This window comes from Scardinius erythrophthalmus (assembly GCF_964197995.2).
Source record: "Scardinius erythrophthalmus genome assembly, chromosome: 7".
Classification (NCBI taxonomy): domain Eukaryota; kingdom Metazoa; phylum Chordata; class Actinopteri; order Cypriniformes; family Leuciscidae; genus Scardinius; species Scardinius erythrophthalmus.
In genome coordinates, this window is record NC_138227.1 from 7991947 (window position 1) to 8009303 (window position 17357).

Sequence of the window (17357 nt, forward strand, 5' to 3'; positions counted from 1 at the left end):
CGTTCTCTGTCTGGAATTCTCACCTTGCATGTCACGGACATCTTTCAGCCTCACCATCATCATCACCCGTGTTGCCCATTGTGGTCCCTGCACCACTCGACTGCCTCCGTGTTTTGTGTGTGTCTGTTTACATCTGACTTATCTGTTAAACTTCCAATAAAGAGTTTTACTTGCATTATTGCATCCTCCTGTTTGAGTCGTTACAGAACGATCTGACCACCTGATGGATGCAGCAAGTGGACCAACGATCACTATGGATTAATTCATCGCTAGAAGCATTACAAGAATGGATGCTCAGGAAGAGAGTCTCACAAACACGGGTCAGGCGGTGCAGGCTTTAGTGGCGCAGGTGTCCGAGCTCACCCAGCAACTACAACATCTGAGAGCTCCCACTGCACCACCCACACCGCCAGTTCCACCCACACCACCTGAACCCCTCTTTCAGTCAGAACATCGCCTGCCTGTTCCTGAGTCTTGTTCAGGAGAGCCTAGCTACTGCAGAGCCTTCTTAACCCATTGTTCCATGCATTTCTTGTTACAACCGAGGACCTTCAACATCGAACGATCGAAAGTGGCGTTTGTTTTGACATTATTGACTGGAAGAGCGGCATTATGGGGAACGGCGGTGTGGGAGAACCAGGATCCATGCTGTACCTCGTTCCAGGCACTCTCCGAGGAGATGAGGCGAGACTTCGATAGAGTGGTGGCAGGGAGAGAGGCGGCCAGGATACTTGCCGACCTTCGTCAAGGTGACCACTCTGTGCCGGACTATTCCATCGAGTTCCGGACCTTGGCGGCAGACGAGCCTCAATGGCCTTATCCCAACGAGCCTCAATGGCCTTATCGACCTGGCACTGAAGCTGGACGCCCGATTAACCAGGATGGAACGTCGTGTACTTCCTAACAGATCACCTGGGGGCGCTGAGAATCTACGTGCCAGCAGCGGGAACACGGGTAGCCCCGTCTTCGATCATGAGCCCATGCAGGTGGGGAGAGCTCGGCTTTCCCGGGAGGAGAAGGAGAGGCGGAGGTCCCAGGGGCTCTGCCTCTACTGTGGAGGGGCGGGCCATTTCCTACGTGCCTGCCCAGTAAAAGAGGCAAGCCCGATGGTCACAGGGAGGCTACTATCGGGTGGGATCTCCGCCGAGAAGACCTCATCATCATCCACGCTCCTCCTGGTAAGACTGAGATGGGCAACCTACACGCACGACAATCAAGCCCTGCTGGATTCCGGAGCAGAAGGTAATTTCATGGACTTAAAACTTGCTCACAGATTTCAGATCCCGATCACGTCACTTACCCACAAGATTTCAGTCAACGCACTCAATGGTCAAGATCTCCCTAACATTTCACTCAGTACCGGACCCATTAGCCTCATCACATCAGGCAACCATACCGAAACATTATTATTTCTTCTCGTGGATTCTCCACTACCACCCGTTGTCCATGGTCACCCCTGGTTAACCCAACAGAACCCTAGAGTGGACTGGCGTCAGAATTCCATTTCTGCATGGAGCAAACAATGTCATGAGTCCTGTCTAGTGTCATAGATTTACTGCCAGGTAAGTCTCCGCCTGTCTATGAGGAGTGATGTGTCTATGGATATTATAATACGTTTTAAGAGTGAAGATACACAGACTGATCTCAGGTATTTCATTTCTATAAAACATTTATTATAGTATGGCATTTTATATTATCAGAGCATTATCAGTAATATATTCTACAATAAATGAATAATGTACAAGAAGAATGTTTTATGTAATATTTTAATGCATACAGTATAGTGTTGCTCACACAGAGAGACATCTGTGAAAGAACTCATTTCAGTGTACAATTCTTAACAGTGTAAATTAAATAATCATAAAGAGTGGTTGTTTTATTGATAAATGCACATATGTTGAATATGGCAAGTATTTTTAACTTTAAACTCTGTTATAGTTCAGTTCATCAGAAGAGATCAGAGCCAGAGCCCAGCTGTGTGTCTATGAGGAGAGACGCGTCTATGATTCGCCCAGTATATTTTAAGAGTGGAGATACACAGACTGATCTCAGGTATTTAATTGCAACAAAATATATGATTAAAAAAAGACATTGTGTTTATTAATACTGTGGTATTTTAATTTTACAGCCATGAAGTCCTCAACAGGTTTAGATCAAATCTGATGAAGAAGTTTGAGTGTCTGTATGAGGGAACAGCACAGCAGGGAAACCCAACACTCCTGAATGAGATTTACACAGAGCTCTACATCACAGAGAGTGAGAGTGGAGAGATCAGTAATGAACATGAGCTGAGACAGATTGAGACACAATCCAGGAGAGCAGCAACAGAGGACACACCGATCAAATGCAATGACATCTTTAGACCTTTACCTGGACAAGACAAACCCATCAGAACTGTGCAGACAAAGGGAGTCGCTGGCATTGGAAAAACAGTCTCTGTGCAGAAGTTCATCCTGGACTGGGCTGAAGAGAAAGAGAATCAGGACGTCCAGCTCATATTTCCACTTCCTTTCAGAGAGATCAATCTGATGAAGGACAAAACACTCAGTCTTTCAGATCTTCTTCATGTCTTTTTCCCTGAAACTAAAGAAATGGAAATATCCAGTGACAAATATAAAGTGTTGTTCATCTTTGATGGTCTGGATGAGTGTCGTCTGTCTCTGGATTTTCAGAGCGATGTGAGGTTGTGTGATGTAAGTGAATCAGCCTCGGTGGACGTGTTGCTGACGAACCTCATTGTGGGGAATCTGGACATATATTAATCCTTGGTGTACAATCAGGTGAATATTTCCAGAACAACAGCCACTTCATCTGCGCTGTCATGAAAACCCACCCAGCTGTGATCAGTGTGGCAAGAAGTTCAGATCCTCATCATATCTCAACAAACACCTGACAGTTCACGCAGTTCACATATTTGTTAGGTGTGGCTCATTTATATCTTGTGTGCACAAAGTCCAAACTCCACAAAAAATATTTCACATGCACTACCGCGCATCTAAAACAACCAGAATCGATTCTATACGGAGTATCAAAGGTTTATAATAACCTTAATAAAAACTAAGCCGTGAATGTGCATTTATGTAGCTACTTGAAAGAACGGATGGAGGAGGTTTTTTAATCGATATGTAATCAAATGTTGATCAAGGTGAGTGTTAAGGTCTTGAGACGCTTTACATTACATGTGACTTCCGCATTCATATATTATTATTATTTTTATACAAAGGACGTAAATAGTTCTTTGACTTGCATTTGATAATTTTAAATGAACCTGGTTTAATTGGTTTCATGTTGTCTGTGGGGTTCTTCCCTTTGTGTAGCCTAATAGGCTATTCGAGTAACATTGTGGATTTGAGTGAACGACGGGTCACATGATCCTGTTTCTCTGACTCTCAGATCCTTTCAGCTGAATTATTGTTTGTCATTTCCATCCAGAGTCAGTGTTGGAGATCATATTCTGTTTCAACTGTTCAGCTTCATCATGGATGACACACAGACATCCAGAGATGAAGAGTTTTCTCCAGGATGCAGGTATTTTGAATAAACACTAGATTAAATCACTTTTAATTGACAGAATTGGAAGTCTCCCAAAAACATGTTTGTGTGTGTGTGTGTGTGTGTGTGTGTGTAAGTGAGAATTTTAATAAAAAACAATAAGACCAGAGCTCAGACGTGTCATATTTATATTATGATGTTTTAAATACAAGGTATTCATGTTTTTATAGATATTAGGCAGAGAGACACATCTATGAAAGCACTCAGTGCGCCTTTTATGTTTTTTGTATCAACATTGTAAATGAAAAGATCATAAGTGTTTTAAATAAACTAATAGTAATGCAGTAATTCAAAGGATTCACTTTAATCTATTTGTGTTATAGTTCAGTTCATCAGAAGAGATCAGATCCAGAGCCCAGCTGTGTGTCTATGAGGAGTGATGTGTCTATGGGTGTGCCACTACATTTCAGGTATAACATTTCTTTATATTCAATTTAAATTATTCAGTTATAAACCACAAGCAGTCCGGTCATAAAAATGACAGCAAACAGAAATTGACCACAAAGTAAAATACTGTTTGTTTATTACAGTTGTGACCTTCAGCAAGTGCATTGTTAATAAGTTCATAAACTGTTGTCGAAACTATTAAGGTAATTTCAGAGTGTCTGATTCCTGATTAATTCCTGGTATAATTCCTTGTATAATTGCTTAAATCTGTTCGGTTACAGTTACATTTCAGCAGAAGAGATCAGAACCATTGCTCAGATGTGTCATATTTATATTACAATGCTTTATATACTAGTTATTCATGTTATTATGGCATTCGTATTAGATATTAGGCAGAGAGACACTTAAAATTGCTTAGTTTGGTACAGGTTTTGTATCAACATGGTGTAAATGTAAATATCATAAGTTTTTAATGATACATGAATATCAAGCAATTCAAATGATTCACTTTAATCTTTCTCTGTTTTAGTTCAGTTCATCAGAAGAGATCAGATCCAGAGCCCAGCTGTGTGTCTATGAGGAGTGATGTGTCTATGCATGTGCCACTAAATTTCAGGTATAACATTTCTTTATATTCAATTTAAGTTATTTAGTTATAAACCACAAGCGGTGTGGTCATAAAAATGACAACAAACAGAAATTGACCACAAAGTAAAATACTGTTTGTTTATTACAGTTGTGACCTTCAGCAAGTGCATTGTTAATAAGTTCTCTCCTCTCTCCACCTATAGCTGGTGTGTGGTGAGCGCACTGGCGCCGTTGTTCTGTGGCTGCCGTCGCATCATCCAAGTGGATGCTGCACACTGGTGGTGGTTGAGGAGAGACCCCTGATATGATTGTAAAGCGCTTTGGGTGTACAGTAGTACATATGAAAGCGCTATATAAATGCCTCATTCTGTTCTATTCTATTCTATAAACTGTTGTCGAAATTATTAAGGTAATATCAGAGTGTCTGATTCCTGATTAATTCCTGGTATAATTTCTTAAATATGTCCGGTTACAGTTACATTTCAGCAGAAGAGATCAGAACCATTGCTCAGATGTGTGTCATATATATTACAATGCTTTATATACTAGTTATTCATGTTATTATGGCATTCGTATTAGATATTAGATATTAGAGAGACACGTGAAATTGCGTAGTTCGGTACAGGTTTTGTATCAACATGGTGTAAATGTAAATATCATAAGTTTTTTATGATACATGAATATCAAGCAATTCAAATGATTCACTTTAATCTTTCTCTGTTATAGTTCATTTCATCAGAAGAGATCAGAGCCAGAGCCCAGCTGTGTGTCTATGAGGAGTGACTGGTCTATGAGTGTGCCACTACATTTCAGGTATACCATTTCTTTATATTAAATTAAAATTATTCAGTTATAAACAACAATCTGTTTGGCCAACAGAATGATAGCAGGCAGATATTGACGACAAAGTAAAATATTGCGTGTTTGTTTATTATGGTTGTGACCTTTAGCAAGTGCATTGATAATAAGTTCATTAACAACCGTTAATTCTCTGATTCTCATGTTTCAGTTCAATCCCTCCACCCAGAAGAGCTGTAACAAAACTCCTCTGTAAGAAGTATGACCACTCTATGAATCAACTACAGGACTTTAATGAAAGCAGGTATTTTGCTGTCCGGTAAATTGTAGGGTTTTTTATTGTTGATTTTTTTTGCAGTGCATTATCACACATTTCTCAAATAATTTATTAGAAACTGACACATTTCATAAAACCAATTATTTGCTTAATGTCTCATGACACTGAAAACAAGACATTTTGCTTTATTTTTTTAACCTCTTTAACCCATGTAATAATGTTGTATTCTAATTTTACAGCCAAATAGTCCTCAACATGTTCAGATCAAATCTGATGAAGAAGTTTGAGTGTCTGTATGAGGGAACAGAAAAGCAGAGAAATAATATTTATATTTAAATACAATAGGCCTACCTGAAAGTTTTATGTACTATTTTGAACACAAGAGGGCAGCATAGCCCTATTTATGACTTGATATTTTAAAACAAACAGCACTATTCTGCCTGTTTTTAACTTAAACATGCTTCTTGAATTGGAAAAAAAAAAGAATAAAATGGGTTTAGTTGTAATATTTGTAGAATTTTATATAGAAAAAATGGTGTATAATAAAATTTTTAGAAGATCTAAGGCTTTTCCTGTTTTTTCTTTTTTTGACATGACTTTAATCCCTCGCCATAGCAAAACCGTTTGAGATATTCAAAATCCGCTCACATTAAATGTATTTTCATCATGTTGAAAAAGTTTGGTGGGAATTAAATAAACCACTTAAGATGAGTGGGTAAAAATTCAGAGGCTGATTTTGCAAAAAATCCACATTCAGACCAAAATATCTGACTTCCTGTTGGTCGGATCTAATGACTATAAGTAGAAAGTTGTCCAGCTCCAAACATTTTGAAAATGACAGACGTCCTGCTGCCAGTTGGTAGCGCTATCTCGCTATATTGGCCTCTTACAACGAACACACAGTTGAAGTTTCATCAAGATCAGTTAATGTATGCAGAAGTTATTACACACTTCCTGTTTACCTTTTTCGCTGTAAATTCATTTCCTCGCCACGGCCAAACCATTCGAGATATCAAACATCCGCTGGAAATTTATCATCCTCAATGCCTTAACTTCATGCACACCGAGTTTGGTGGCGATTGGATGAATTCCCTTGGAGGAATATATCACATTCCAGAGCAAGCATTTTCCAAACAACCCTAAATAGCTGACTTCCTTTTGGGCTGGCGTAAAAAGTAAAAGTTGTTTGGCTTGATGAGATCTATACTGCCGTGCAAAGGCAAAAGACCGTAACTTCGTTTTTGGTCGAAAATGAGTTATTTATATTTTTGGCACATTCAAGACCTTCTTTATCATGTGGATAAGTATCTTGAATCAATTCCGTTTTTTTTTCGAGAAAATAATGATTTGTCTTAACAGTAACTTCCAAAAGCCCATGAGAAACCAAGGCAGAACACCGTAACATCAGTTACCGCTCTTTGGCTTTGTTTTGGAACGCTCAAATTACGAGTTACGGTGCTCTGCCTTTGTTTAGCCGCGCGTCAATATGAAGTTACTGTGCCGGTGTTCAATCAAATCTCATACTTCATTGTACCCAAGAAAGGAGGTGGGTTATGGCCAATCTTGGACCTGCAACACTTGAATCGGGCCCTGTACAAGTCCCCGAGATTGGTTTGCAGCGGTCGACCTGAAAGACGCGTACTTTCATGTGTCCTTCCTGCGTTTCGCGTTCGAGGGTCGAGCTTATCATTACAAAGTTCTACCCTTCGGGCTGGCCCTGTCTTTATGAAAGTCGCGGAGGCAGCCATTCCTCCTATGAGAGAGCGTGGCCTTTGCATCCTCAACTATCTTGACGACTGGCTGATACTAGCTCAGTCCCGGGAACAGTTGTGCGAACACAGCGATGTGTTACTCCAACATATCAGCCAGTTGGGTCTTCAGGTGAACTGGGAAAAGAGCAAATCCTCGCCCCCGTGCAGAGGATCTCTTTTCTCGGTATGGAGCTGGACTTGGTCCAACAGACGGCACGCCTCACAGAAGAATGTGTCCAGTCAATGATGACCTGCCTGAGTACGCTCAAGAGCAGAGAAGAGGAGCAGGTCTTGCTAATCGTCCTTTATTGGCCCGACCGGTCCTGGTTCCCTGAACTTATACTCCTCTCAACAGCCCCTCCCTGGCCCATCCCTCTGAGGGAGGACCTCCTCTCTCAGGGACAGGGCACCATATGGCACCCGCGTCCAGACCTCTGGAAACTCCATGTCTGGTCACTGGACGGGACGTGGAGGTTCTAGGTGATCTACCACAGTCAGTCGTAGATGCTTATGCCTTGAAGTGGAAACTATTCGTTGAATGGTGTTCTTCTCATCGAGTAGACCCCCGAAATTGCTCGATCCACGCTGTACTTTCTTTCCTGCAAGAAAGAAAGTACATGTACTGACGTGTGTGTGTGACTTCACACCAGTTTCTTGTTTTATAGTAATGGCTCATGAAAATGAGTGTTGAAAATAGCAGCTTTGAATTGTTTCACATTTGTTAGATATTGATTATAATGTAAATGGTGAAACACTTAAATTATGAGACAAACGGTTAAAGCAAAGTGAAAACAAGCCTTAGACAATAGATTTATTGTGCAATACAGACAGCGTTGTGAAAAGTGTTATAGGTTTTATCAAGAGTTTGACTTCAGAAGAGATGTTGTAAATTATACCATCAGAGGAAGACAAAGATTATGCAAATAATTTCACTGAACATTAATTTGTCAAATAATTTTATAATTTTATATGATGATCTATGTTTCCAAATAAATCTTCACATTCTTTTACTGGTTTCTTGTTTTTTCCCCTCCTGCCTCTGAACACAGTTAATTACTGATTGCAATGTTAATTTCTATCACATTCCTCTTGATGTATCAAGTATTTCTAAAGCCAATAACAAAGAAACAGTGATATGAGTGCGGGCTGAGATTTGATCCAGAAATCAATCCATTGGGTGAGTGTTTGTTACACTAATCTAGTTACAAAGTTTATTCATAATCGAAAGTGTTACTTATTATTTGTATACCGCGCTATCTATTATTTACCTTCATAATCTTACGTTTCAATGACCAAACGAGAGCATGCATAGCTCTGGTTTCTTGTGTGTTGTAAGAAACACAACAGAGTCAGAAATATATGCAGTCTTGTTAATAAGCTTGCTTTGTAGAATATAATGCATATATGTGTGTTATTGTGAACTGGACAGCACTGCATACTACTAGAGCTCAATGAATTATGTGCTATCCTCCTTATCAAGGGCTCTTACATTATAATAAAAGATCATCAAACATTATTTAATGTATAAAAGATCATTCATTTGTAAAGGAAAATGTCACATAACTTAATTTATTTGCCTTATTTTTTTCCTGAAACATTACTTGAAGCATTAACTTTAAAATAATTTTAGATTGTATATTTTTATATGAATTACTATTTATTAAATGATAATTAATATATTAAACTGATATCTGTGATCACATGACATGCTGACACTGCTTCATAAACATGCATATAATGTTTGTTAATATTATTTTAAGTGTAATTAATAAAACTGTTTTCTGTTTTGCATTGGTGTGTTTTAATTCTCTAACTCTCAGCTGCTAACCGATATCACAACCATGTAAAATTCCTTTATCTCTTCGATATCCATGAATTCTGTCACTGAGATAAAGCAAATGTATGCAAATGTCTCCTGTTTTATGGCTCGTTCTCTGTCAGGGCTGCACTAAAGGTCCTCATAACAGCGAGAAGCCGCTTGAACCCGTGAAACCAGACGTGAAGGTCTCAGGAGAGAAGAAAGAGCTGGAGGATCTGAAGCCCAGGTTTAATGAGTATATCATCCAGGCCCCCAAACCACTGGAGTCCATCCAGAGACCCAGGTAACTCTTCCTCCTCTTCATCATCATCATCGCTATAATGGCTGCTAAAGCTGCTTTGAAAGGATCTGTATTGTATAAAGCGCTTTATAAATGTTGTTTCAGCGCTGAGGAGCCGCTGGTGGAGCTGCAGAGGAAAGTCTCCCCGTCTCTGAACCAGACGCTCGAGAAACTCAGACTCGCAGACGCCGCTCAGCTCCAAGAGAAAGGTGATGTTACATCATTATAAACTTGCAGGAGGTTCTAGATTCATTCTCGTTTTATTTAGTTACTTGACCATCTCATGCAAAACCTGACATGTGCATCTTTTTGACCTCCAGAAGAGGAAGGAAGTGAGGTCAAAATTGGGACGGCGTGTAAAAATGGAGGCTGCTCGAAGGTTAGAAGAACATTTCTTCTGTATGTTATTGTAACTTTACAGTTAGTTAAAGAGGACCTATTATGATTTTTCCATGTTCATCTTTCTTTAGTGTACAAATGTTGCTGTTTGAGCATGAGAAAGTCCCTCCAGCTGGAGTTATTCTCTATATCAGTGTCAGTGTTTCTGAACTCCCTGAAACGCCTCCATTGTAGTCTTGAGTTTCTTCCAGGAACGAACACGTCACAATATTCCTCTTTTAAATTATAAATATGCACAATAAAGGGGCAGAGACTGTTGAGTTAGTTAGTAGTGTGTTGAAACTGGTGGTTATGATAAGGGGCGGGACATTTCCCAAACACATTCAAAGTGCTTGACCAATCACAACACACTAATCCACTCAACCAATCAGAGCACAGTGTGCTCTTCAGAAGGAGGGGCTTCATAGAGACAGGAACTAAACAGAGCGTTACTGACAGACTGGGAAGAGAGGAGCTGCAATAATGGAGAATATGGGGAAATAATGTGTTTTTTTTAACTATCAAATATGAAAAAAGCTGTTCTAGTAGTGATTCCCCCCCCCCCCAACCCTCCCTTTTTGACCATTTTTGATTTTAATAATCTATATTTAGAAATTAACATTAATTAATATATTTTTTAATGAAATATGTGTGCTAATATTATGCCATTATGATTATCAGACATACAACGGACCAAAGACTGATGCAGAAACGTGTTCATATCATCCCGGAGTGCCCATCTTCCACGAGGGGTGAGGAGAATTTATAACTGATGCTGAAAGCGACAATTTTACCTTTTTAGACGGTATTTTATGAGCATTTCATGGTTTCAGGATGAAGTACTGGAGCTGCTGTAAGAGGAAGACGTCTGATTTTAACTCGTTCCTGTCTCAGGAGGGCTGTAATAAAGGATCACACCAGTGGAGGAAAGACACGGTGAGCCGAGCAATGGCTTCACGTCCATCAGGTCAAGATCACATGATAGACTATGATTCTCAAACACGTGTGTTTTATGTCCCTGCAGGGTAACAAAGTGGCTCCATGTCGATTTGATTGGCACCAGACAGGAAGTCATGTGACCATGTCTATCTATGCAAAGAACTCGAATCCTGAGCTTTGTTCTGTGGAAGCGAACAGCATCTCGGTGAGGGAGTTCGATGTTTAAAGTGATATATGTGTTTTTGCCATTGTCTAGTGTGGTGATGTTATTTATTAATGGTCTGTACTTCTGTTGTCTGATGAATGATTTTTTTCTGCAGCTGAAAATGCGTCTGATCTTTGATGGAGAAAAAGAGTTTGAGCTGAAGATGAGCCTGTGGGGGGTGAGTGTCAGTGACCATCCATTATCTGTCCTTAAAACACATTTAGTGTCATTGAGATAACATTATTGATTTATTCATATTTTTTATATTTTGAATTTTAATTTGTTCTTTTGTATGTTTTTGTTAGTTTTTGATTATTTTTATTAGTTTACTTTTTATTTCAGTTTTAGTTTATTTTAGTACATAAATGTTGCCTTGGCAAACGGCTGAAATACAATAAGTTAAAGTTTTTAAAAATATTTCATTTTATTTGCTTTGTTTATTTTATTTAAAGTACTAATAGTTTTGCTAACTATAATACCACAATTTGTTCATATAATTTGATGATCTTATAAACTTTTCTTAATTCAATTTTTTTATCTTAATTATGATCTTAAAAAACATTTGTTCTAAAATCTGCTAAAGTGCTTGAAATTACTTTGTAGACAACAGTGTTATTCAACAGTGTATTTCAAAATCTAAAAATATTAGATGAAAAGAAATACATTTGAAATGTTGAAAGAACTGAAAGAAATCATATAAAGTTGAAGTGCTGACATTTCTAAAGCTGAAATAAAAATAAATTAAAGCTTAAAAGAAAACATAACAAAAATACTGAAACAAAACGAAAGCTGAAATTAAAAATAACTAAATCTAATTCAAAATAAAACTATAATAGTATATAAATAATAGTATAAGACAAATATAAATTGTGCACACATTATTTTCAAATGTGATATTTTAGTTTATTTTTATTTTTTAAATGAATGAGGTAGTGGAAGGACAATTAAATAATTAACTTAAAATATATATTACATGTGTTTATCTATGTAATTCTCATACTTCCATTTATTTATGCCAATGTTTGATTGGATTACATTAGTACTAAAAAGTTAGAAAAAGAGACTTAACACTTTCAAGTCAATGATTTACAGTGTGAATTTCATCCATTAGATGGCGTTATTAGATGTTTTGTTAAGAAGAATTCAAAGTTCATGATTTTGCAGTGTATTTGGGTCGTTTTGTTGATATATGATTGTGTGTTTGACAGGTGATTGACATCAGTAAGAGTGTTGTTAACATGATGGCCTCTAAAGTGGAGGTGGTCATGAAGAAGGCGGAGCCTATAACCTGTGCGCGGCTGGACACGCCCCCTCCAAAGCCTCAACCGGCCAATGAGAAGAAAGAGGATCAAGACCAAGAGAAAATGATCGCTTGACTCCCGCCGACTCGCTCGGGCTCTCAGACAGCAGTGATCAACTAAACCTGCATCCTCACCCGCTGTATGATCTGGCAAATCTGGGAGAAGATTATTGATTTACTTTATTGAAGTTCATAATAACCTATAATATAGATTGTGTAGGATGAGCGCAGCCGCAGACTGTTCTTGCTTTACACTCTAATCAGTTTAGATGTGAATGAAAGAATGAAAACGAAGCTGTGAGGGATAGAAGGACATTTACACCATCTTTATATTAATATAATAATAATTTTAAAACTTGATCAAAATACAGTAAATATCAAACTGATGCATACAGATACCAAACTAACTATCTTTAACTGTTGGATCTGCTGCAATTTCAGTTATTTTTATATCACATCACAACACTCAACTAGTAATTTTTCAATTACTAAACAAATTTTTCTAGTTGGTTTTATTAATCAGGAACTCGTAATAATGGTAATTTTAACATGACATCAATGCAGCATCACTTTTGTATTTGTCCCCCCTGCACATTTTTTCCGCTTAATTTGTGGAAATGCTAATTTCATTGGGTGAACAATTCGTTTAATATCTCTCACAGCCTTGTTTTCATTGGTGTCAGATTCAATATGGCACCTTAAGTCTTTCTAAAATGATTTCACTGAATTATAAAATTTCAATTTGGCAATAAAACAGATGTTGTCCAGTAATTCTAGCTTTCTGTAGAGGTGAGTGTAAGATGCGTCCAAATAATGCGCATCAAAATATCAAACAAAATGTTTAATAAAAAATGTCTTGTCTGTTTGGTTATTTCCTCTGTTATGTTAGTGCTGTCAACATTTATACAAGCAAATATACTTGTTGCCTTTTTGTTGTTTTGTCATTCCATGTTGTTTTGATGATTTACAGCCTTAATTTTCATGCACATTCACTCCTAAACAACAGTCTTAGCTGAGCTTAAGTTTAACAGTCTCAGATCAGCTTGGATTAGGTTTACTTGTGTCATGGATTGGGAACTTTTGTCATGTCGTTTCATGAATGAAGCTTCAGACACTTACTCTGGTTTGGCATTCTAGAAATAAACTGCAGTAAATCATGAAATATAAGTGTGTTTATGTGAATCTGATGGATCTATTGTTTATTAGACCCTCTCATGTCACTAAACATTAAATTATTGTACTGTACTCTCACATTTGTTTTTCTGTCTTATCATTCAGTCTAACTTAAGGAGATTCTACTTGCCAAATGCTCAAATAGCATGTGTTATTTTTGTAAAACATAGTGCTTTATTAGGGAGAATTTCTCTGGAATTTTTTATAAAACCATTCCATCACATGAATGTTTTATTAACTATTGTACAGGGTGGGCCATTTATATGGATACACCGTAATAACATGGGAATGGTTGGTGATATTAAAGTCCTGTTTGTGGCACATTAGTATATGTGAGGGGGCAAAATCCTCAAGGTGGGTGGTGACCATGACATATACTAATGTACCACAAACAGGACTTTAATATCACCAACCATTCCCATGTTATTACGGTGTATCCATATAAATGGCCCACCCTGTACAATCATTCTACATTGACTGTCAGTTTTTACACCGTGTTCAAACCAGACGCGACGCCGCAACACGCAAAAAAATAAAAAATTCATGTAACACGTTTTTTTTCTAACCATCTATTTCTTTAAAGTCCCGACTTTTATAGACACACTGCAGCTACAATGGGTAATAATTCACCTCAAAAACTGAATATAAAACAAACAAGAACGTTGAAACTGTCAACTCGGTGTGATCAAATAAGTCTGTTCTATGACAAAGACTGTTTCAGTCACTCGATATTTTTATTAATGTTAAAGTAGTGTTATATGAATTTAAGTATTTGTAACCAGGGGCGGCTGGCCAATATAGGGCGCTAGGCGCTAAAATATATTTTACTTTCCATTCTGACTTTTTAAAACAACGGGGACAGATCCAGCATGAGGGATTTGAAGCACCTGTCTGAGAAAGTAACGAAACAGTCAGTATAGCAGTTTTAACATGAAGTGTCAAGGCATCTGATGCACAGAAGCCAATGGCACATGTCACTATCACTGATCTATATAATGACATTCTATATAGATCAGTGGTCACTATGCTTATTGCCACATCCGGTCTTTATTGGCATGTGCCAGGATAATACAGCGAGATTCGCGACACACTGACACGACACCTGACCTGACCGACACCCAGAGATGGGCATACATACATGGAAATGTATTTAAAATACAAATACAAAATACTGTGTGGAAAAAAAATATTTAAATACAAAATACTGTGTGAATTTTTTTTATTTAAATACAAATACAGTATTTTGTATTTTGAAAATACACAAAATACATGTGAAATTGGCCATCCAGTGCAGGTATAGGTCACAGTGAATTAAGAAACTATAGGCCTACTGACTTTACATTCCTAACCTCATCTCTGCCCTTTCTTTCTTTTTTTCTTTCTTTCTTTCTTTCTTTCTTTCTTTCTTTCTTTCTTTCTTTCTTTCTTTCTTTCTTTCTTTCTTTCTTTCTTTCTTTCTTTCTGGCAATTACAAATAAACTTATGCAAAATAGCATATGGCTTATTTCTGGTTACAATGTAGTCTATTACTTGTGGTGAACACTATTAAAAAATTCATACTGTATGTAAAACTGTGAGAACCTTTTCTGCTATCTAGCAAAGAATATGGATGGGCGATATGACCAAAATCTCAATTTTACTTCACAGTAACAATATCATGGTTTCACAATTCCAGAGTTTTTTTTTGTTTTTTTTTTTGTCCAATTCTTTTTAAGTAATTTTATGTTTATTTTTATGTAAAGTTTATTTGTTTTAATAAGTTTATTAAAATTAGAAAGTGTATCTAAAATGTAAAATTAGAATTAATTTAGATTCATTTGACACTATTTACTTCTTTTTGATTATTATTTTTTATGTACAATAAAACTAAAAGCTGAAGATTTGTGTGGAGTATCATTCATCAGTGCTTCTTTTTCCACTCCAACGTTCCAATAATTCCTGCCCACTAAAAGCTGCACGGATAAATTTGCTTACCCCATAGGCCCATCTATGTAAACGATTTAGAAAAAGTTCCATCAATTCACACTTTATATCATCACTATGATATAGTGTCATATCACCCAGCCCTAACATGCTATAATGCTTTAATGCTTTAAACACATTTGACAAGCTAGTTGATAAAAATCAACAACCGGTCAAGACTGATTGGCTAACGCTATTTTCCCACTTGTCTGTGCTCTTTTATTTTTTCATGTTAACTGAAGTGAATAATGCACCATTTTAACTTTAATCAACAAGTAGAATTGATCATGACATTCTGAGCTAGTGAATGTCTGAACTAGTTGATGCAAAAAATCAGTAATTGACGAAAAAAAAATGTCGTTGACGAAAATAATGACGAAAATTCAGTGAGTAATAAACTTAATGCGGTCTGTGTCCTTAATATTGATCAAGCAACAAAAGCAAAAGAGAAAAGCATTCATTGCTCATTAATAGCTTTAATAAGGATTAATTATATTTCATTCATACAAATAAATATGTCTGCTTGAAAGAATAGAGAATGATGTATGCAAGTAGTTATAAAGAATGCATATATCATTCATTGAAAAGAAGACGAGGCTGAATCCAGCTTCTTATTCGCAGCTTCTTATTGACGCTATCCGTTCCACCTTAAATGACGCGAACTTCCGCGTTTGATGGCTTCTTATTGACGCTAAAGTTAGGGACCGTGTGGTTTTTCTCTTTCGCGTTTTTTAACGGAATTGTGTTACTTTTGTGTCTATTTTCAGAATAAAACTATAATAAAAAATGTTTAAATGCAAATAACACTGATATATCAGCGAAAATGGACTGTAAAAATATAAAGGCACATAAGGCTACGGTATTCTTTAATTATTGTACATGTCATCAATTTAGGGACCATGTGGTTTTTCTCTTATTTACACTTTTTAGGGACCCTGTTTATTGTAGGCCTATCTATTTTTCGAAAAGAATAATACACTATTTTGAAAGGTAAATAACAAATAATAATAACATAAAATGATTGTAAAAAAATATAATGAGGCATATACATCAATCTTTAATTAGGCTACTGCAAATAACATAATTTGAATGTATTTAAAAATAAATATATTGAATACTTTTTTTTATTATTTTTATTATTATTGCAAATTAAAATTTCACAATAACCAGAGATTATGCTACAGCTTGGATCCAGACCCTTATGAGGACTTCAGACACATTTGAAGAGATGAAACCTACTCCTGCAAGGACTCCAGAACATCAAACATGGATGATTATAAATAAATAAATGATCATTTTATCATTGCTTTAAAATGCACATTAATTTAGCTTAAAATGCATGAGTTTGTAAATACTAATTTGTTCTAGCTTATAACTGTACTTTATATCTCATAAAATCCTACTGTGGTTTTGTAACAGAAATCTGCATTTTCTATAAAGCTGCTTTGAATTATGTATTGTGAAAAGTCTTATACAAATGAATGTCTGTATAAATTAAATTGAACTGACTTGAAAGAGCCATTGCATTGTTACTGTACATTTTAAAGTTATGGACCCAATCTGAAAACAATGCACTTTACACGTCCAATAATCCGCCTAATGTATTTTCTGCCCATTTCGCGGCGCTGTTTCTCAGCTGCCTCAGAGGGTGCGTTAAATTGGACATTATCCCATTATAGTAGAGATACTACTCTAACGAAATCCAAATTTTAAGCACTTTTTACTGTGGAATAATTTTTTTATGAAGCTTTAAACTTGGCACTTTACACAGTGCACAATGAGCCGCCTAATGTATTTTCTGCCTATTTCGCGGCGCGTTTTCTCAGCTGCCTCAGAGGGTGCGTTAATTTGGACATTATCCCATTATAGTAGAGCTACTCCTCTAACGAAATCCAAATTTTAAGCACTTTTTACTGTGGAATTATTTTTTTATGAAGCTTTAAACTTC

At 36.9% G+C, this 17357-nt stretch overlaps 4 protein-coding genes across 8 annotated transcripts in view; all 4 read left to right on the forward strand.

Annotated features, from left to right (window-relative positions):
• Positions 1-8362, forward strand: part of LOC308693928 (NACHT, LRR and PYD domains-containing protein 3-like) — a 53034-nt gene extending 44672 nt beyond the window's left edge. For all 4 annotated transcript variants that reach the window (XR_014030521.1, XR_014030522.1, XR_014030523.1 and 1 more), the window contains one exon: positions 7960-8362. The gene's annotated coding sequence lies outside the window, so the exon portion shown is untranslated. The remainder of the gene's footprint in view (positions 1-7959) is intronic.
• Positions 1107-2762, forward strand: LOC308693251 (NACHT, LRR and PYD domains-containing protein 3-like; the record flags this gene model as incomplete). Its single annotated transcript, XM_081370045.1, has 4 exons — positions 1107-1178; positions 1623-1648; positions 1939-2052; positions 2129-2762. 4 exons carry the CDS (start codon positions 1107-1109, stop codon positions 2760-2762), a joined length of 846 nt encoding a protein of 281 aa, XP_081226171.1.
• On the forward strand, positions 2254-6164 carry LOC308693948 (uncharacterized protein). Of its 2 annotated transcripts, none has more exons than XM_081371141.1 (6): positions 2254-3145; positions 3433-3528; positions 3876-3962; positions 4469-4555; positions 5254-5340; positions 5537-6164. In XM_081371141.1, the coding sequence occupies exons 2-6, from the start codon at positions 3479-3481 to the stop codon at positions 5646-5648; spliced, it is 423 nt and encodes a 140-aa protein (XP_081227267.1). In that variant the 5' UTR covers positions 2254-3145; positions 3433-3478; the 3' UTR covers positions 5649-6164. The 2 variants fall into 2 exon arrangements, 1 of the variants encoding a protein (XP_081227267.1); XR_014030525.1 differs by having other exon boundaries at positions 2642-2780; positions 4731-5340; positions 5537-6075.
• Positions 7540-13526, forward strand: LOC308693252 (cysteine and histidine-rich domain-containing protein 1-like; the record flags this gene model as incomplete). Its single annotated transcript, XM_081370046.1, has 9 exons — positions 7540-7641; positions 9295-9455; positions 9558-9661; positions 9773-9831; positions 10512-10582; positions 10664-10766; positions 10855-10974; positions 11090-11152; positions 12183-13526. 9 exons carry the CDS (start codon positions 7540-7542, stop codon positions 12348-12350), a joined length of 951 nt encoding a protein of 316 aa, XP_081226172.1. The 3' UTR covers positions 12351-13526.
• Positions 13527-17357: the final 3831 nt, after the last annotated feature.

What these genes read in the sequence shown, in the direction of transcription:
- LOC308693948 (XM_081371141.1), top strand. Translation starts at nt 3,479, where the DNA reads ATGGATGACACACAGACATCCAGAGATGAAGAGTTTTCTCCAGGATGC. An exon ending in GAGTTTTCTCCAGGATGCAG is followed by an intron (nt 3,529 to 3,875) that starts GTATTTTGAATA and finishes TTTGTGTTATAG; the next exon opens with TTCAGTTCATCAGAAGAGAT. An exon ending in CATGTGCCACTAAATTTCAG is followed by an intron (nt 4,556 to 5,253) that starts GTATAACATTTC and finishes TCTCTGTTATAG; the next exon opens with TTCATTTCATCAGAAGAGAT.